General features: G+C 46.1%; 1 protein-coding gene across 1 annotated transcript in view; it reads right to left on the reverse strand.

Moving 5' to 3' along the window:
• Positions 1-3,502: 3,502 nt before the first annotated feature.
• The window catches only part of VPS13A (vacuolar protein sorting 13 homolog A), a 427,491-nt gene continuing 409,110 nt past the window's right edge, over positions 3,503-21,883 (reverse strand). Inside the window, exon 72 of the mRNA XM_082266808.1 lies at positions 3,503-3,715. Coding sequence (XP_082122934.1) covers positions 3,665-3,715 — 51 coding nt within the window. The 3' untranslated portion in view covers positions 3,503-3,664. The remainder of the gene's footprint in view (positions 3,716-21,883) is intronic.

The following is a 21,883-nucleotide window of genomic DNA, read 5'->3' on the forward strand; positions in this document are numbered from 1 at the left end:
TTTTTTTTTTGGGTATGCATTTGTTTATGGTGGCAGCGGTGAGAATTTGTTCATGGATGGGTGTTACACAGTGGCACAGTATATTGGTTTTTAATTTTTTCAGCACAGTTTGTTTTTTGGATTATTACATACAGTAACTAGCTGTGACAGACCTGATGAGGGGAAAAAAAAAGACTACAAATCATTACTAGAAATCAAGCATGATTAAATTTATTAGCTGAAGAAACCTTTTCTTCATAAGTAGTGTAAGTTTTAACATGTGTTAACATGGTGTAACAGCTTAAAACATCAGTCAGGCTACACAAGTTACTGATTCTTTGCAAATGGCTAAAAAGGTGATCCATTGCACTACACTCTAGGATCTTGTTCTGTGAACTGGCACCATTTCACTTTGTAAACAGAACACCAACATGAACCTGTGACCCACACTCTCAGGCCCTGGTGTCATCACTGCTGGCAAGGGCATGAGTAAGTACATTCCTTTTTAGGATTTCTCCCCCCCCCCCCCTTAAAATATTGGCTTTTTCTTTTTTTTTTTACTTGAAACCCACTTTATTACAGTTAAAGTACCCCAGCCAACGTTTTCTTTAATGATTTAAACACAGTCACAAAAGGGTAGGAACCACTGTTTGTTTTTTTAGCCATTGGGAAAAAGATTGTTCATGTTATATAGTAATGGGAGCTGAAGGAATTCTACAGAGAGTAATTGTTACATTTCAACTATGAGCCTGTTGGTTTGGGTATACCCTTGTTACAAGGCAAAACATAATATACTATTTTTAGTTAGTTTGAATGGTGATTTAAAACTACTCTGGAAAGTACATGTTTTTATTCTGTGACTTTTCACATTTAGAAGAACACTAAAATTTCCTGTAGAAAGCATTGTATTCAAACACTAAACAAGGGGTTCTTTGCCCATTTTAGACCATAAATTAATATATATATATATATATATATATATATATATATATATATATTTTTTTTTTTTTTTTTATTTATTTTTTTTTTAAGGGAAAAACAATGCTGTCTTTTGGCAAATTTGTCATGTTTAATTTTATTTAATGTTTAATTTAGTTGGCAAATTTGTCATTTTTACTTCCTATGTAAATTATAAAGCCCAAAAACTCACTTTCTAGCCTTACTGTAGAAAATATTAAATTTGTCTAATTTTAATGATCCTAAAGATGTTACATTTCTTGCACAGAGTATGCAGTTATTTAAAAATAGCATTAGCTGGCTGTTCAAATCACAGCTGGTTCAGTAGGACCTGGCTGAGATTCGAACCCTGTATAGGTAGCTGATTGTACCCAAGTTGATCAATCAAGCAACTTGGGTACACCACATTACATGATTGCAAGCAGCTGTCATAGCCACTATCGCTAATCACTGTCTTCTCCCAGTGCAGATGGCCTTCCCCTGCCCACCATGCCTGGGATTCCCACATTAACAATGTCTTGCTGGGGGCATTGAGCAAATTTCTTTCCTGCATGGAAATAAAGTTTTAGGTCCATAATTAGTTTATTTCCATTTTTTATCTATGAGTGTCAGAGAAACTTGGGGACAATGGAAGTTTGCTGTTGAGTCCATGTACAATACTAGTAAACTGCTATAGGTTGAAACATATCAACAGCAATCGTGATGGTGCTGTTATATGATGCAGTTCCACAACATCCACATTAAAGCGAAGTTCCAGCCGTTTCTGTGTTCATTAAAAGGCAGCAGCTACAAAAAGTGTAGCTGCTGCCTTTTAATAAACACACACTCACCTGTCCCACGATCCAGCCACTTGAAGCCTCGCTCCTCTCCCTCGGCTTGCACCGGGATCACTAGTGTAAGCACTTGGCTGTGACAGCTTGTGGCTTCACAGACAGGTGCGCACTGTGCATCCTGAATGGCTGGGCAAGCCTCTGGGACCTATGATGTGTCCCAGAAGATTGGAGGGGAAGAGGAGAGAAGCGGGTGGAACTCTGCATTAAGCACCACTGATCTGGCTGGATTGATTGGAATTAACTTAGGGCTCTTTCACACGGGCTTTCCGTATGTCCGCAAATCATCCTATTTTTTTGCGGATGATTTGCGGACATAATGTAAGTCTATGGCATTGCGGATGTCAGCGGAATACCATCCGCTGACATCCGATTTCCTTCCTTTCAGTTCTGTTCCGTTTTTTCGAACGGAACAGAACCCTATTTTTGTTCCGTTCAAAAAACGGAAAGGAAGGAAAATCGGATGTCAGCGGTGTCATCCGCTGACATCCGCAATCCCCATAGACTTACATTAGGTCCGCATATCATCCGCAAACGGATGGGATGATATGCGGACCTACGGAGCGGATGACAGAAATGTCATCTGCTCCGTGAAAAAAAAAAAAAAAGGACCGCAGCGGACCTTTCACGCGGAAAGCCCGTGTGAAAGAGCCCTAAAGCATAGGGATCCTGTCTCTCCGAAGTCCATTGCAGCAGGTAAATGTTTTTTTAAATCCTTCAAATTCTCTAAACATTTTACAGATAAACTCCAGGCAAACCGCAAAATACGTTTATGGGAGGGGACTCAAGATATCAGATACCATGGTACAATCCAGTTCTGATACTAGTTAGTTAAAAATGCATGTAATATATTTTCATTGAACAAGTAACTGCATTACCTGTTGGTGTATTAAATCTGCCTGGAGAACAGCTGTAATGTGAATGTCTGCCTGGAGTACAGCTGTAATATATGGTTAAAGTGCAAAACTGGAGTAATGTTTGGGTATATATATATATATATATATATATATATACACACACACACACACACATACAGGTATAGAAATTTAGTTAAGGCAGGTTACAGAAAAAAAAAACTATATCCCTTACTGTTTTAACTAGTGCAAAAAAATGCTGTAGCACCACATATTCTATATGCAAAAAAAAAAAAAGAACATGCGTACATTCACATCCAATAACTTAAAACAGAGTAGGAAAATAAAAGTTACATTAAAAGATTTGTGTACATTTCAATAATTCATGTGGAAACTAGTACACAGAAATTACTATAAACAGTTCTGTAGTAATACAATAACTTACACAGCAGACTGTCTTTTACTGTACACATTCTATAGAATTTTACACCCCCATTCACACTGAATGCGTCTTTGAAATCACAATACTTCAGCGCGGCTTGCCGACATCTGTGTGTCTTCATGCACAGATGTGTTATGCAAGTCGCACATGAAATCACCAAAAATAGTGCAGGAACCCTTTTCAAATGGGTGCAAGGCAGAGTTGCATTGATTTGAATGGTTCCATAGGCACATATAGGTGTGGCTTGTCATGCGACTTTAAACTGTCAAATCGCACTGGTGTGAACAAAGCATAAAGTTGCATAATCTTTCTTTCTAAAATATAGGGCACCAGTAACTACTGCATATAGCATTTATACTGTACATATCTTCATGGAAGGGCTTCTCCTAGGATTATTAGCTTTGTCAAAAATCGGTCATTGTAGATCAGCAGTATGTGTATATATAAAAACATCATTTAGCAATTGTACATGAGTATTTTGGTAAAATAGCTGACAATCAATAAGTTAAACAATACCATTCAAAAATGTCATACAAATGTTTGGCAGGCTATGAAATTTGTGTATGTGTAAAGTTTCAACAAGTGGTTACTGCAATCCCATCTCATGGCTTTGGTTGGAGATCCCGGACTTCCTCCAATTTCGACAGAATCCACTATGGAAATAAATGATAAATATTATTTCAATACATGGCTGGAACTAACTAATCGGTTATGAAAAGTTGTCAACTATTTTCATAATAAATTAGTTGGTCTGCATACAAAATTCATTATTTGTTTAAATATCAGAAAATACAGTGCAGCACACATACAGCTCAGTACACCATCCATACATGTCAGTAAGTACCCGAGAACTTGTGAGGAGCAATGCCTCATGGGACATGAAGTCAGGGCAGAGGGAGGAAGTGAGTGATTCTAAAGGCAGTTAGACCCTGTTATACCAGTGGTCCTCAACCCTGGCCTACAGGGCCCACTAACAGGCCAGGTTTGCAAGATAACTGAAATACATCCCAGGTGATATCATTTGCTGCTCAGTGATTGCAGTACTCTAGTCTGCATCTCCCCAAGGTAATACTTAAAATCTGGCCTGTTAGTGGGCCCTGAGGACCGGAGTTGAGGACCACTGCTCTATACTATTACTTTGCTGCTTGCTATGGGGGCATTCTATTACTTTGCCGCTTGCTATGGGGGCATTCTAAAAGGCAGGAGGAGCCAGAAACATGGGTTGGGGGGATCAGGGCTGCTCTGTGCAAAGCCATTACACACACAGCAGGTAAGTATAACAATTTTGTTTAAAAAAAAGGGAAGATCAACAGTTGTACCTCAGAGAAGCTGGAGACTGATAGAGTGGAGGTAATATACTATACAACATTACATTTAAAGTAAAAGTTTACCAGTATTGTGCATTATATTTAACCACTTAGAAATGGGATAGCACAAATGAATAGCATTAACTACCCTCACCACAGAACAGCTTTTGTTTTGTTTTTTTGCTGTATCCTCATTCCTAGTTCTGGTTAGGTCGGAGTAGCGGTCCTCTTCAGGTTTGAAAGGTTTGAGTGGGTGGTTACATCTGCACTGATCCACCCCCTCCTTCAGCTCTCATCTGTGGCCATGCTTTCCTCACAGAGTCAGAAGCTGCATGCTTGTCATGTGCCTCTGTTTCCATATCATCACATTGTTAACAAGAAACAGAGGCACATAACAGTATACTGAGCTGTGGGCTTTGCAACTCCAGACTTAAGTGTACAACAAAAAAAAAAAAGAATGATTAAATGTTCTTGAGCAGCTTCGCCACTCCACAGGGAGACTCCTCAAAGTTGGGCAGGGCAGAAAGAAGTTCTGCTTATTTGTGTCACTGACACAGTGAGACCTCATCCTGGACGGGAGGGGGGAGAAAGCAGCTGCATGTGTGTGAATCTGGGACTGAGAACAACCTGGATAGGAGAGGGAGGAGCTGCATGTCTGTGCAGAAACTCGAAGAACAGCCGGATGGGAGGGGAGCCAGGGGCCGTTGTCAGTCATACAGAAGGGGATGGATCCAGAATTCATGGTCGGGGTGATGCTGCATGAGAAACCTTAGCCCCATAGAGGTATTTTCTTTGATTTCACAAGAACTGGTGAACATTTTCATAGTAGCAGCACACCAGGATTCATATAATGCAGAAAAAAAATTAAATCCATACTTTTCTTTTAAGAACCAAGCCTATTTCCGACAAATGTTATTTACAAGTTAAAATCAGTATTTTTTGCCAGAAATTTTCTTAGAACCCCCAGACATTTAAATGTATTTTTTTTATCAAAGACTCTGGAGACTAAAATGGCAGTCACTGCAATATTTTTTGTCATTGTTATTATTTTATTTTTATCACTGTTCCTTTTAAAAAAAAAAAAAAAATCTGATCACTTTTATTGCTGTCACAAGGAACGTAACATCCCGTGACAGTAATAGGCAGTGAAAGGTACTCTAAATGGAAGGATCTGGGGTCTAAAAGACCCCAAACCCCTCCGCTTCACTTAAAAGTATTCAATATGCCGAAATCAGCAGAGTAAACCGGAAGTGATGCTGCTTCCAGGTTACTTAATCAGAGGATCCGGCGTCATTCAGGACTCTAATCAGCCGGAGGACATACCGGCTGGTCGCTCGGTCTTCCGGTGGGACAGGAGACCCGGGCAGAGTGGCGGAAAGAGGGGATGTCCCCTCCTGCTCCCTGTGATAATGGCTGAGAGGCTGCTGAGCCACATTAGTTGTTATCATTAGAAAGCCGACCAAGGGCTATAAAAAAATGGTACTGGCTGCAGGCATCACCCCGGTACAACCACTTCTTCAAGCTGACGTACAGGTACGTTGGTTTGCGGGAAGTGGTTAAAATGATTGTATTATAGAAAAAAAAAAACTCTGTCTTTAACAAAAGATTTATATCCCCCCTTTATATAGCTTCATGTCTGACTCCCACTTAAAAGTAAAAATATTATTAGTTTTACAGTAAAAATGAACCCCTTAGTGTCCATTCACACTACTGCGACTGGTCAGCCTGACAATTCGCGGTCCATTGTGTGCTACAGGAACCGTTCTAATAGGAGCGACACAAGTCGCTCAGACTTAGAAAAAGGTTCCTGTACTACTTCGGGGCGACCCGGAGCAACTTGCATAGACATTCATTATATGAAGTCCGTGCAAGTCGCGCCAAAGTCGCAGTGCACGCGACTTCACAGGTCGCCCCCGAAGTCGTGCCACGTTAGTGTGAACCCGGCACTTATGGTAGTGTTTATCTCCTGTTTTTCGTATTCTAAAGGGCTCCTTTTGATTTTATTTTTTTTTTTTTTTTAACCTGCTGCTACTAAATGCCTTACGCTGGCCATAAACATCAATTTTTTAACTAAAATATTTGTATGAAAATTCTTTACATTCGATGAATGGAAAAATGTTGTTCATAAACTTCACTTGCTTTGAACATTCAAATTTTAAAATAAATGTAATTTCTGAAGAAAAAAAAAAAACACATACACTGTCAAAAAATTTGTCCACAAAATTTTTTTTTATTCTTCTTTGAATTTTCTAACTGCTGTGGTAAAAAATGAATGTCGATTGATTTTCTAATCGTTAGTGGGGTCCAAACAAACTTTTTTAAAGCAAAAATTTTTCAATGAAAAAATGTGTTAGTGTATGGTCAGCATAAGTGACAGCAGGAGCCTGGAGCTTGTATCAAGCTATCTGCCTATGACAAGGGAGTCTGTCATGCATAATATTATATTACAGTCCTGTCTTAACCACTTTAGCCCCGGGGGATTTTGCTGCTTAATGACCAGGCCACTTTTTTCAACTTGGCAATGCGTGATTTTAACTGACAACTGCACGGTCATGTAATGCTGTACCCAAACTAAATTTAAGTACCTTTTTTCCCACAAACAGAGCTTTCTTTTGGTGGTATCTGATTACCTCTGCGCTTTTTATTTTTTGCGATATTAATAAAAAAAAAGTGAAAATTTTGCGAAAAAAAATTGATTTTTGTAAAATCTTACCGTAAAATCCTTTTCTCTTAAGCTCATTGACAGACGTAGTCCTCGTTGATTCAACACACTCGGGTTATGCTGCCCTCTACAGGAGTAGGACTAGACCGGAAAGAAAACGTTCTGGCCACACCCTAGGGGCAGTCCCAGAGGGTATATCCTCTCACTTCCTGCTCTAGCAAATCAGTTATGTCACAAAGCAGTGTTTAGAGAATTTAACCCAACCCAACTCAAAAACAGAGGGGCGGGTACTACGTCTGTCAATGAGCTTAAGAGAAAAGGATTTTACAAAATCCATTTTTCTCTGTCGCTCATTGACAGACGTAGTCCTCGTTGATTCAACACACTCGGGACGTCCCAAAGCAGTACCACAAATGAGGGGTGGGAAAATGGAAAACAAATCCAATCTAGAAGGCCCAACCGGTGCCAACTAGAAGTTTTCAATGCTCATCAATTAAAGATGAGATTCAACAGAAAATTCCAACAGAAAACAACCCTCGAGGTAGACCACCGGTCTCCTCAAATTGCGGCCTGCAAACCTTGCGGCCAAATGAGGCATCCACTGATGCCATCACATAAATCTTATAAAATTTTGTAAAGGTATGTACCGACGACCAGATAGCCGCCTTACATACCTGGACCACTGACGCCTGATGGCGGAAGGCCCAGGCGTACTGAGCGCTCTAGTGAAGTGCGCCCTAACAGGGAACGGAGGATTCTGACCCTTAATAGAATAAGCCTGTACCACCGTCTGTCTAATCCATTTGGAGATAGTCACGGCAGATGCAGGCAACCCCTTTCTGGGGCCATCCGTGATCACAAAAAGTGAATCCGTCTTACGGAATGATTCCGTAGCCTTCAGGTATACCCTGATTGCCCGAACCACATCCAAGGAATGCAACGCATGTTCCTGATGATGATTGGGCTGAGGACACAAGGAAGGTAGTACAATATCTTCATTCAGATGAAGCCTGAAACCACCTTTGGAAGAAAGGATGGCTTAGGATGAAGAACTACCTTATCCCTCTGAATCACTAAATATGGGGACTGGTCTGACAATGCAGCCAGTTCTGACACCCTGCGTGCAGAAGTGATAGCCACCAAGAAGGCCACCTTCTGGAATAAAGTAAACAAGGGAATCTCCCTGATGCTTTCAAAGGGAGGTTTCTTCATGACCGACAACCAAATTAAAATCCCAGGGCGATAAGGGCGCGCGGACTGGTGGAGCCAGGTGCCGCACCCCCTGGATGAAATTCCGCACCAAGGACATAATAGCCAAAGGCTTCTGAAAGAAGATTGCTAATGCTGAAACCTGACCCTTGATGGTGCTCAAGGCTAGTTTCTGCTCAACCCCCTTTCGCAGAAAGGCCAATATTCGGGTCACCGAATAGGTACGTGAAGGAATTTCTAAAGATTCGCACCACGCAATGTATGTCTTCCATGTGCGATAATAGACCTTGCTGGAAGTCGCTTTCCCTGCTTTAATTAGCGTAGGAATAACTGAAGCTGACAACCCTCTGTCCTTCAGTACCTGGGTCTCAATGGCCAGGCCATTAAACCCAGCGATTGTAAAGCACAATGGAAGATCGGTCCTTGAGACCGCAGACACTCCCTGAGAAGAAGTTCCCAAGGAACGTTAGCGACTAGCATGTCCAAGTCGGCCGGACCGGCTTGACGAGGCTAGCCTAGAATTTCCAGGACAACTGGAGTTCCCTCCATCTCCATCCTGCGGAGAAATCTCAGCAGCAATCTGAGAGGAGGGAATCCCTTTAATAGCTGACACTGCCTTTACAGGCCTTTCAGCGCGTCTGCTGCGTCCGCTGGAGCATCGTGGGCGCGCGTTACCAATCTCCGCGCCTTCGGGATGCTGTGCAGAAGGCACAGATGGTGAAATCCTTGGTGAATGACTTACGTAATCACCCTGATATTGCCTGACTGGATCCGAACTAGGCTGCCCTAGAGCTATCTGGCCCCGGCAATCCGACAAAGTCTGATCGTTCTCTGTTCCCACACATTATTTAGACACCTGATTCCTATCACGAGTGGTGATTTCTCCTGGTTAAACATTAGAGACCGAAGTCACCCGGCTAGAGGCTCCTTGATCTGTCCGTTCAACCGGATCCGATTCTTGTGGGGAACTGATGCTAATCTTTGGAAAAGGTAAAGAAAATGATCTGTTCAGGGAACGGTAACTACCGCTCCCTGTAGTACTTACGCTGACCCAGCATTTTAACCACAGCACACGTCTGAGGATTACCGCTGACATAGATGCATGCCCTAATAGGGGGGTAGCATCCAAGGCTGACAACCTGTAGTCCTTATATAATCTGTTCTATCAAAACAGATGTTGCCTGGGGGATACCTTTCCCCTTCAGGTCCTGGCGCACCAATCTCGCCCATTCCGTAAATGTCTGAGAAAACTAGATCAAATGACAATAACTGGTCTAAAGGCTGATCCTATCAGGGAAAGATAGTGCGGGACTCCGCTTCTACCTTCCGATCCACCGAATTCTTAAAGGACGAAGCGTCCTCCACTGAAAAAAAAAAAAAACGTGGCCTTATTCAGTCTGGAAATAGGTGGATCCACCACTGGTGATACCGTCCATTTCTTAATGAGGGATTCCTCAAATGGATAGCGTCTAGTAATGCGCTTGGAACTAGTAAAGGTACGCTTAGAATGGTGGGTCTGCGAGTACCAAAGGGAAATTCCTTTTTATTTGCCTCTGCCGGAAAAACCTCAAGTCTTAAGGTTTCCCGAACCGCACAACTAGTGCGTCCACCAATGCTTCTTCCTGATTTATGGCGGAAGCATGAACGTTCTCCTCACTGTCTGAGGGAACCTTACCTGAGACAACAGCCCCTGCAGAGGGGCCTGCAGCTGCAATGACCATCTCAGCATCAGAATCTGAAGTCTCAGACGATATAGGGGTAGGCGGGGGTCGCTTTCTTGACCCCCGTTCCTGACAGGCCGTCTCCACCCGAGCCACCAAAGACTTCAAAACTGCTGTGAATGCATCCATACTCTGTGCACTGGCGGGTCCCGCGGCCCCCCGAGGGGAACCGGTGGGGGTACCTGTGTGGCAGGGTCCATGATAATTCCAGATACTACCCGGAAAAATCAATTTGCCAAAAATAAATAAAACTTTTTTTTTTTTTTTTCCAGACCCCCAGCGCCACAAAGCCCCTCAGTGTTGCCTGCTTAGGGACCCCTACAGAGCGAGAGAGAGAGATAGACCCCAAGGCTCACCACTTACTGCTCAGAGTTTCAAAATGCAACTTGTTTCAGCATTGTCTAGAACAGACAGGAAGTCTTTTGGCTGGCTTCCCGGGAAGAAAGGAGGCGGCTCCGCCCCTCTGCACGCCTTCCGGCGCCTCCCCTAGCTCCACGAGGTGTTTGAGTCACCTCAAACATGGCCGCCCCCATGCTGGAGACACGAAGCTACGCCAAAATGGCGGCCTCGTGCGATCTACCAGACAATGGCGGCAGCCTGCACAGAATAGCGGCATGTCTGCAGAAGGATCTCGGCCTCACAACCCTTCACCCTCATGGTGGTCAGCGTGGTCGGCGGTACCGGACCCTGGCGGGCCGTATGCGGTCCGTGGCCGTCGGGAGGCATCTGCTTAGCTGGAGGAATGATCTGGAATGCAGTATACATGTATAGACATCGCCCTGTGGCTTCTGACAGGTAGGATACCTTATACTATCACAGTAAAGTTCTAGTACTGCCACTGACTTCAATCATTTTAACATCTTTGCAATTAGATTGTCAGCTCCCAAACCAAGCCTCCTGGCTTCTTGTTCACAAAAATCACACTCAAACAGGGGGATCTGTGACATGTTATAGGATAGAGGGAAGACCCATCCTTACCATTACAGAGAGGGGCCCGCGTTCACCACAAGACCCGTCAGGGGGAAAGGGGGAACATACTACTCACCATACCGGAACCAGGCGGGCGCCAACTCCTGACAGTACCCCTCTCCACCGAGGTGGGAGGGCTGTCGACCAATCCGGACGCCGTGACTCATGGTCTTTGGCGTTTCAGCGAGACGTTTAACTCGCAGGGTCAGTCCCCGTCCAGTGGGACTATGTCGCGGCCGACCCAGCGCGGAGCTATGGCCTGCACGCGCTCGTAGGCTGAACTGGGGTGACCACTGGATCTCAACATCCAGCCCGTCGCCCAGTTCCAGCTTTCTTGCTTGAAGATCTCACAGGAACACTGGAGAAAAAAAGCTGTCTAAAAAATCTAAGAAAAAAATCCTGCCAGGACCGAAGATCCCAGCAAGGTATCTAGGTCCTTACTCCTAACTAGACAGAAAAAAACTTATTTGCTAGAGCAGGAAGTGAGAGGATATACCCTCTGGGACTGCCCCTAGGGTGTGGCCAGAACGTTTTCTTTCCTGTCTAGTCCTACTCCTGTAGAGGGCAGCATAACCCGAGTGTGTTGAATCAACGAGGACTACGTCTGTCAATGAGCGACAGAGAAATTGACATTTTCTACTTTGACTGTTAAAAAAATATCTAATATATTAAATTTTTGTCATATATTTAGGCCAAAATGTATTTAGCTACATGTCTTTGACAAAAAAATTTTCAATGAGCGTATTTTTATCCACTTTAAGACCAGAAGATTTTACCCCCTTCCTGACTAGGCCACATTTTGCGATTTGGCACTGCGTCACTTTAACAGACAATTGCACGGTCATGCGACGCTGTACCCAAACATTTATGTCCTTTTTTTTCCTACAAATAGAGCTTTCTTTTGATGGTATTTGATCACCTCTGTGATTTTTAATTTTTGAAAAAAAGAGCGACAATTTTGAATAAAAAAAAAAAAAAAAAAACAATAGTTTTCACATTCTGCTATATAACATTCCCCCAAAAAAATGTAAAAATCAAAATTTAACATTTAAGGCCAATTTGTTTTCTGCTACATATTTTTGGTAAAAAAAAAAATCGCAATAAGCGTATTTTGATTGGTTTGCGCAAAAGTTATCGCGTTTACTAACTACGGGAAAGATTTATGTCATTGTTTATTTTTTTACTGGTAATGGTGGCGATCTGCGATTTTTTGCAGGACTGTAACATTGCAGCAGACAGATCGGACTCCTGACATTTTTTACACTTTTGGGGGGACCAGTGATATTACTACAGTAATCAGTGCTATAAAAATGCACTCTCTGTAATAATTAACTGGCAGGGAGGGGTTAACACTGTTGGTGATCAAGGGGTAAATGTATGCCTCATGCTTACTGACGTGTTGGGGGGGTTCTGTGACACAGACAGAGATCGCAGATTCAGCTATGCTGAATCCTGTGATCTCTCCCTGTCGGTCACAGAGAAGATCTGCCTGCTTTTTACACAAGCGGGCGGATCTTCTCACACTTTCCCCGATCGCCACCTCTCCTCCTCCGCCTCCTCCACACTTTCCACGCCCACCGCCAAGACCACTAGTAGTCCAGCGACGTAGGTCTAACGTCGCTGGACCCAGGGGAGTCGACCTACCGTAGTAATATTACTGTGAACGTTCGGCAAGTGGTTAAAATCTGCAAAAATGGGATTTTTGACTTACCGTAAAATCCATTTCTCTGATGTTTATTGACGGACACCACTTCTGATCTTCTTAACCATTGGGTTATACTGCCCCCTACTGAAGTAGGACATTAGGCAGAAAAAAAAAGTCTGGCTATGTCTATATGGGCAGTTCCAGGGGGTATACTCCCTCTCTCTGCTATAGGTTTTTTTACAAGCAGTGTCAGAAGAATTACAACTCCACAGAGGGGTGGGTGCTGTGTCCGTCAATGAACATCAAAGAAATGGATTTTATGGGAAGTCAAAAATGCCATTTTCTCTTTCGTTTATTGACACAGACAGCTCCTGCTTAACCATTGGGACGTCACTTTAGCAGTGTTAAACATGAGGAGTGGGAACAGCAAAAAAGAAATTCCCAAGGCTAAACTTTACCCAACCAGGTAAACAGGAGCTTAACCAAGACAACTGGAGCCCACCTGAAAAAAACAATACGCCCTCAAAGAGGACAAGGTCCTCTAAACAGCAGCCTGCAAAACCTTGCAGCCAAAAGAAGCGGTCACAGATTCACTTTTTGCACACTTTCACAAAGTTTTATAGACGACCAGATGACCGCCTTGCAAAACCTGTGTCACTGAAGCCTGATGATGGAAGGCCCAGGAGGCACTGAGTTGAGTGCGCCTTAACAGGGAAATGAGGAACCTGACCCCTGATGGAATAGGCCTGAATCACCAACTGTCCGATCCATCTGGAAAAGGTCGCAGAGGAAGCGGACAACCCTTTCAGAGGCCCATCCGTGAGCACAAATAGTGAGTCTGACTTCCTAAAAGGTTCCGTAGCTGCCAGGTACACCCTAATCCCTAATTCCCCAGACCACATCCAAGGCATGCAAGGCAATTTCCTTTGGATGTTTTGGCCTAGGGCACAGGGAAGGCAACACAAGGTCTTCATTCAAATGAAAATCAGAGACAACCTTTGGAAGGAATGACGGACAGGGGCGAAGAAGCACCTTGTTTCTGTGAACCACCAAGTAAGGTGAACGACAGGATAATGCGGCCAATTCCGACACCCTGTGCGCAGAAGTTATAGCCATCAAAAAAGCCACCTTCTGAGACAGCATAAGCAGGGGAATCTCCCGAACATTCTTAAAAGGAGGCTTCTGGAGGACTGAGAGCACCAGACTGAGGTCCCAAGGCGGCAATGGAGACCACACTGGGGGAGCCTAGTGATGAACTCCCTGAAGAAAAGTATGCACCAGGGAGTGTGTGGCCAAGGACCGTTGAAAGACCGCCAAGGCCGACACCTGGCCCTTGATAGTAAGGCCAGTTTCTGCTCAACCCCCGGTTGAAGGAAGGTCAAGATCCGAGCCATCGAAAAGGAGCAAGGATAAACCATAAGAGACTCACACCACGCTATGTACATCTTACACATACAATGGTAGATCTTCCTAGAAGTAGATTTCCTAGCTTTTAACAGCGTTGGAATCACCGACTCAGACAAACCTCTATCCTTCAGCACCTGGCATTCAATAGCCAAGCCGTCAAAGCCAGCAACTCTAAAGCAGGATGGAAGATTGGCCCTTGGGACAGCAGATCCTCCTTGAGAGGAAATTTCCAAGGAACGTCTGAGACCAGCCAAGAAGTCTGGGGAAACCAAGATGATGGGAATCCCTTCTGCCTCGATTCTGCGTAGAAGTCTTGGCAGAAGTTTGTGAGAAGGGAAAGCATAAATCAGACGATACTGACCCTATGGGGCCACCAGCGCGTCTGTGCAGTCTGCCAGAGGATCCCTTGACCGTGCCTCTAAACCGAGATGCCAACAGATCCACCTCGGGGATGTCCCACCGGAGACACAACTGATGAAACACCTTCAGATGAAGGGACCACTCCCCTTGGTCCAATGCCTGCTGACTGAGGTAATCCGCCTGCCAGTTTTCCACCGCCAGAATGTGCACGGCGGAGAGGGCCAGAATGAATCGTTCTGCCCACCTTAAAATGCCCACTACCTCCAGAGCTGCCAGGACACTTCTTGAGCCCCCCCTGGTGAATTACATAAGTCACGCCCATTGACAGCGTTGTCTGATTGAATGCGCACTGGACATCCATGAAGACGATCCGTCCAATGAGTAAAACCCACTGAAAACGTTCCAAAGTCTGAACTGGGACAATCACCCCTTGAAGTACCGCCTCAAAAAGACCCTGTAAGCGGTCTGGGGACAGACACGAGTTGGAAGGAAAGAACCTTTCCAGAGGGTATGAACGAAACTCGATCTTGTAGCCGGAACGTATGACTTCGTGGACCTACTTGTCTTGTACCAGGGAAGTCCACAGGTCCGGAAACCAGCGAAGACGTCCCCCCACCCCAGATAAGGGTGAGGGCGCACCTTCATGCTGAAGGAGCCTTGTCTACGGGTCTGGAAAAGCGCACTCTCAACTTGCCAGACCAAGTTCGATTTGGTTCACCAGAGGAGGCCCTGAAAGGCTTCGATCCCTTGTCAGTTGCCCCTGAGGGATGAAAAAAACTTGTCGAGTCGAGAAAGATGGCGAACGTCTACGACGAGGGTCCTTGCCCTTACTAGCCTGTGGAAGAAAGATAATCTTCCCCCCGTGAGACCCTTCGTGATGTCATCAAGGGTAGCTACAAACAGGCAATCTCCTTGAAAAGGAAGATCAGTACCGCAGAGCAAATCGCTTAGGGACCACAAGGGGACATTTTGGTCGTTCCCACTCTTTAGCGACAATTCTGTCAAAATAGGAGGGGAAAGGAAACACCTTTGCCACTCTGGATGGCTTGTGAGTGCCAAAGGGAACCGCTGCCTCCATCGCGGCTTTTGCTGTGTTCTCCATTTTAAGGTCTCCCACACAGATACAATCAGTTGTCCACCAGCTCCTTTTCATGTGCGGCTACAGCAGTGGAGGAATCATCCTCACTATGTGAGAACTTAGGGCACTTGGTCGCAGACCCAGCAGAGTGACCCATGTCCGCAGCGGCCAAATCAGATTCAGGATCTGAGGAGACAGACAAGGCAGGTAAAGGCGGGGGGGCGCTTTTTGCTAGCCCATCGCGAGAGGGGATCAGGTGGGGAAATGTGCTCCAAAGACTCCATGAGTTAATAGGGGGATCCCAGGAAAAGAAAAGGTGTAAAACACTAAGGGACACCCCCACCACTCCGGCAACACCACACAGTCGCCAGTAACAGAGCACCAATCGATCCTCAGTAGAGAGGGAGAGCACCCCACCAGACTCCTGGCAGAAAACAGGCACCTGCAGCCACCAGGATAATCTGCACTCCACGTGTGGCGATCTGGAAAGGAAATTAATCAGGAGTCAGCACCAGGGGATGAGGAGGGGCTCCCAATGCCGACATCATCGCCAAGAGGGCGCCACTGTCATGGCCGCTGCTATTTTTAATAGCAAACCAACGCAAAATGGCCGCCGGACTACAACAACATGGCCGCTGTGCATTAGGGAAAAAAGGCTACAACAACATGGCGGCACCACGAGGTTCCCAGGAGGGAACCCTAGACCTCAGAAAATGGCACAGGCAGGAAGGGGGCCCTGGCAGAAGCCCCCACCAGGTACAGCCCCCCCCCATTGCAAGCACAGCACCCTTCCCCCACCCCAGCTGGTGGACCAGACCTCCCCACAGCCCCAGCATAAATGAAGAAGGGGGGTGGATGGGGGGGTCCAATGGCCCACAGGGACCACCAGACTCATGAAGGGGCGCCTAACGGGAAGGAGGGGAACCCGGGGGTCCGACCGTCCCACGGAGGGGCCCACATCCACCCCAAAAACCCTCCAGGGGAGGGGGGGAGAGTTACTTACCATACCAGGAGGGCAGCGCTCCAGACAGAACCTCCTCTCTATCAGGGCTCCTGTCCGGTAGGGCTATGTCACGGCCGACCTAGGGCGGAGCTGAGGTCTGCCCGCGCGCGCTCGCTGGCCAGACTTGGGTGACTACTGGATCTAGATTATCCAGCCCGTCGCCCAGTCCGGCAGTTGATTGTAAATCTAACAGGAAAAAAAGAGGAGAAATAAAATCTAACTAAAAAGAAAAAATTGCCAGGACCAGAGATCCCAGCAAGGAACAAGGCCGTTACTCCTAACTAGGCAGGAAAAAAAACTGAGTACCTATAGCAGAGAGAGGGAGTATACCCCCTGGGACTACCCATAGGCATAGCCAGATTTTTTTTTTCTGCCTAGTGTGCTACTCCTGTAGGGGGCAGTATAACCCAATGGTTAAAAAGATCCGGATCTGTGTCTGTCAATAAACGAAAGAGAAACATTTCTCAGGTTTTCTTAACCACTTGCCGACTGCTCACAGTATATTTACTGCGGCAGTCAGCCCCTCACAGGCAGAGCGACGTAGGTCTACGTCGCTAGCCTGTGAGGCTCTGGGGAGCGAGCGCGCGCCGCCAGAGGCGCGCTCCAGCTCCCGCTCGGTCACAGACCCCCCACGCGCGTGTGACCGGCGGACCCAATGTCCGCCGGTCACTCTGCGATCGTCGGGGGAGAAAGGCAGGCGGCTAATGTAAACAAGCCTATATACCAAGGGAAAGGGGGAGAATGTAAACAAGCCGCCTGTCATTCTCCCCGGTGTAGAAACGATGATCACACGGTTCGACTATGTAGGACCGTTGATCATTGTTCCTACACCTCAAGCCACAGCCAATCACAGTTAGAATCACGCCCCTAGGGACACACACAGCCCCTCCCTCGCAAATAAAGTTAACCCCTTCACTGCCAGTGTATTTTTACAGTAACAGTGCATATGTATAGCACTGATTACTGTAGAAATGTCACTGGTAACCCCAAAAGTGTCAAAAATGTCAGTCAAGGGTCCGATCTGTCCGCCGCAATGTCGCAGCACTGCAAAAAAAAAATCGCAGATCGCCGCCATTACGCGTTAAAAAAAAAAACAACAAAAATGACAGAAATCTTTCCCTTTGTTAGTAAACGCAATAACTTTTGGGCAAACCAATCAAAATACGCTTTTTGCGATTTTTTTTACCAAACATATGTAGCATAAAACAAATTGGCTGAAATGTTAAAAAATTTTGATTTTTACATTTTTTTGGGGGGGAATTTCATATAAAAAATCTGAAAAAAATGGATTTTTGTAAAATCTTACCTTAAAATCCTTTTCTCTTAAGCTCATTGACAGACGTAGTCCTCGTTGATTAATAACAAGTCGGGTTATACTGCCCTCTACAGGAGTAGGACTAGACAGGAAAGAAAAAGTTCTGGCCACACCCTAGGGGCAGTCCCAGAGGGTATATCCTCTCACTTCCTGCTACAGCAAATCAGTTATGTCACAAAGCAGTGTTTAGAGAATTTAACCCAACCCAACTCAAAAACAGAGGGGCGGGTACTACGTCTGTCAATGAGCTTAAGAGAAAAGGATTTTACGGTAAGATTTTACAAAAATCCATTTTTCTCTGTCGCTCATTGTCAGACGTAGTCCTCGTTGATTAATAACAACTCGGGACGTCCCAAAGCAGTACCACAAATGAGGGGTGGGATAACAGAAATCAAAATCCAGAAGGCCCAACCGGAGCCAACCAGAAGCATCAAGGACTCATCGAGCAAAAAGATGAGACCTAAGTGAAACACCCAACAAACCCTTGAGGTAGACCAACAGTCTCCTCAGATTGCGGCCTGCAAAACCTTGTGGCCAAAAGAGGCATCTGACGATGCCATCACATCAACTTTATAAAATGTTGTAAAGGTATGAACCGACGATCAAGTCATCGCCTTGAAAACCTGGATCGCTGACGCCTGATGGCGGAAGACCCAGGAGACACTAGGCGCCCGAGTAGAGTGCGCCTTAACAGGGAACGGAGGATTCCGACCCTTAATAGAATAAGCCTGTACCACCGTCTGACTGGTCCATCTAGATATGGTCGCGGCAGACACAGGCAACCCCCTTCAAGGGCTATCCGTGATCACAAAAAGTGAGTCCGTCTTACGAAAACAAGTTCGTAGTAGTCAAGTGTATCCTTCTGAACCCCATCCAAGGAGTGTAATGCAAACTCCCAAGGATGGCTAGTCTTAGGACACGGGGAAGGTAACACAATATTTTTATTCAGATGAAAACTCTGAAAACCATTTAGGAAGGAAGGATGGATTTGGAAGAAGAACCACCTTATCCCTATGAACCACCAGATATGAGGAACGTCAAGATAATGCGGCCAGTTCTGACACCCTGCGTGCAGAAGTAATGGCCACCAAGAAGGCCACCTTCTGGGATAATGTAAGCAAGGGAATCTCCCTAATATCTTCAAAGAGAAGTTTCTGAAGAACCGACCACACTAAATTAAGATCCCAGGCGGTAAGGGTGCGCGCACTGGCGGAGCCAGATGTCGCACCCCCTGGCTGAAATTCCGCACCAAGGAATGATTAGCCAAAGGTTTCTGAAAGCAGATTGCTAATGCTGAAACCTGACCCTTGATAGTGCTCAAGGACAGTTTCTGCTCAACCCCTTGTTGCAGACAGACCAAGATTCGGGTCACCGAATAGGTATGTGGGGGAAATCCAAAAGATTCACACCACGCAATATAAGACTTCCATGTGCTGGAAGTCGCTTTCCTTGCTTTAACTAGAGGTAGGAATAACTGAAGCTGACACTCCCTTGTCCTTCAGTACCTGGGTCTCAATGGCCAGGCCATTAAGCCAGCGATTGTAAAGCAAGATGGAAGATCGGTCCCTGAGACCGCAAATCCTCCCTGAGAGGAAGTCTCAAAGAAGCGTCCGCGACTAGCCTCACCAAGTCGGCGTACCAGGCTCGACGAGGTCAGTCCGGAATTTCCCGAATAACTGGAATTCCCTCCACCTCTATCCTGCGAAGAAGTTCCCGCAGTAACTTGAGAGGATGGAAGGCATGCCGTAGCTGATACTGCCCCCACAGGGCGATCAGCGTTTCTGCTGCGTCCGCTAGAGGATCGCGGGTGCGAGCTACAAACCTCCGCACCTTCCTGTTGAGCCAAGGTGCCAACAGATCCACATCCGGGGTGCCCCAATGAAGGGACAGCTAGTGAAAAAACCTCTGGATGAAGAGGCCATACCCCTTGATCCAGAATCTGACGGCTGAAATAATCTGCCTGCCGATTTCCCACCCCCAGAGTGAACACTGCGGGGAGATCCGGAACAAACCGTTCCATCCAACGAAAGATGCTAGTCGTTTCGATGGCCACCAGGACACTCTAAGTGCCCCTTTCTTGACATAAGTCACGACCGTGGCATTGTGCGATTGGATCCGAATCGGGCTGCTCTAAGAGCTGCTTGGTCCAGTAGATCAGACAAAATCTGATCGCTCTCAGTTCCGATACCCTATTGGTAACCTGGATACTATCGGAAGGAATGACTTCCCCTGGTTGAGCATCGGAGGCTCCCTGGTCCGCTCGCTCAACCGGATCCGATTGTCCAGGAAATCGGAATTCTGATTCCATAAGAAAAGAATCTCCTTCAGGAGAATTCGGGTATGAGACTGGGTATACGGTACTGCCTCTAAGAAGGCCACCATCCGTCCCAGCCAATTGACGGACAGCAACATCCGAATCGTTGACTGAACCTTCTGGAGTTTCTCCGCAAGGAGAAACCCTCTTGCCCAGGATTTATCCAACATTAGGCCCAGATAGTTCAGTCTCCTGGTGGGAACCAGGGATGATCTTTGGGAAAGCGAAGAAAACGCTGATGTCCTGCGATGATGGGGATATAAAGATAGGCATCCTAAATGTCTATGGACGCCAGGAAATCCCCCTGATGCAGGGAGGCCACCACTGTTCGGATGGACTCCATTTTTCCCCAAGTCCAGAAATTGGACGCACCTTGCCCTCTTTCCTGTGCATTGTGAACAGGTTCGAATAGAACCCCTGAAACCGTTCAATGTTAGAAGGCAAGAATCGCACCGGTGGAAGTGATCGAAACTCGATCCTGTATCCTGACCGTATGATCTCGCGAACCCCTTCGTCCGGGGTTCTGGCAAGCCATGGATCCGGAAACCGGTGAAGACATCCCCCCACCCCAGAGATGGGTAGGGGCACATCAGACTGTATTCTTCAGGCTTGGCTGAGCCGGACTTTTTGTTTAGCCGACCAGCGCCCTTTGAAAACCCTCTGAAGGGGCTTTGGAGGGTTTCGCCTTATCGCCCGCCCTCGCGGAACGAACAAACTCTTTATGAGCAGAAAGGGAAGGTCCTCGTTGGTTACGAGGTCCTCTTTATCCTAACAGTCTGTGGCAAGACAGCAGGTGGTACCGTCTATCCTTTAAAGAGGAAGTAAACCCTCCTCAGGAAGTTGTACCTATAGGTAAGCCTATATTAAGGCTTACCTATAGGTACTGTAAATATCTCCTAAACATGCACCGTTTAGGAGATATTTACCTTTAATGCAGCCAGTGACGTCACTGGCGCATGCGCTCTGAAGGAACGGCAGATCGTGCCGTTCCTTCAGAGCCCTGTGCCGTGACCGTCGGCTCCCGCGCGCGTGCGCGGGAGTGACGTCACCGCGGCTCCGGCCAATCAGATGGCCGGATGCCGCGATCCCGGAAGACGGGCGACTATACATGTCGCCCGTCATACAGGTAAGCGGACGGCACGGCGGGGGCTCGTTCTAAGGTAAGTATTTCATAATGAGCTAGTATGCGATGCATACTAGCTCATTATGGGTTTCTCTTTCAGGATGTAAAGAAGAGAAATTTTTTTTTTCTCAGTGTACAACCTCTTTAAAGAGGGATTTCTCAAACGGATAGCGCCTAGCCATGCGTTAGGAAATAACAGGGGTTCGTTTCAAAACGACCCCATTTGGGTAAAGAAAAATCCTTCGCCCTTTTGTTAGGCTAACAAGTACCAAAAAGGAATTTCAATCTCAGCTACCTCTGCCGGTGTAACCTCAAGACTAAAGGTTTCCCGGACGGACACAACTAGTGCATCCACCACTCTTGTGCTATGGCGGAGGCAGAAACGTTCTCCTCACTGCTGAGGAGACATTACCTGAGACAACAGCCCCATAAGAGGGACCTGCAGCTGCATTGACCAGCTCCGAATCCGTATCTGAAGTATCAGATAAAAAATAGGGGTAGGCGGGGGTCGCTTCTGGATCCCCGTCCCTGACAGGCCACCTCCACCCGGGATACCAAAGACTCCAAAACTGCCGATAATGCATTAAAAACAAGTGGGGTACTGGAGGGTCCTGCGGCCACCTTGCGGGGATCAGGTGGGGATACCTATGCGGCAGGGTCAATGATTATACAAGACATTTGCCAGCGACAAAAAATGACAAAGTAAAA

Source organism: Pelophylax lessonae (genome assembly GCF_965119305.1).
Source record: "Pelophylax lessonae genome assembly, chromosome: 1".
Classification (NCBI taxonomy): Eukaryota; Metazoa; Chordata; class Amphibia; order Anura; family Ranidae; genus Pelophylax; species Pelophylax lessonae.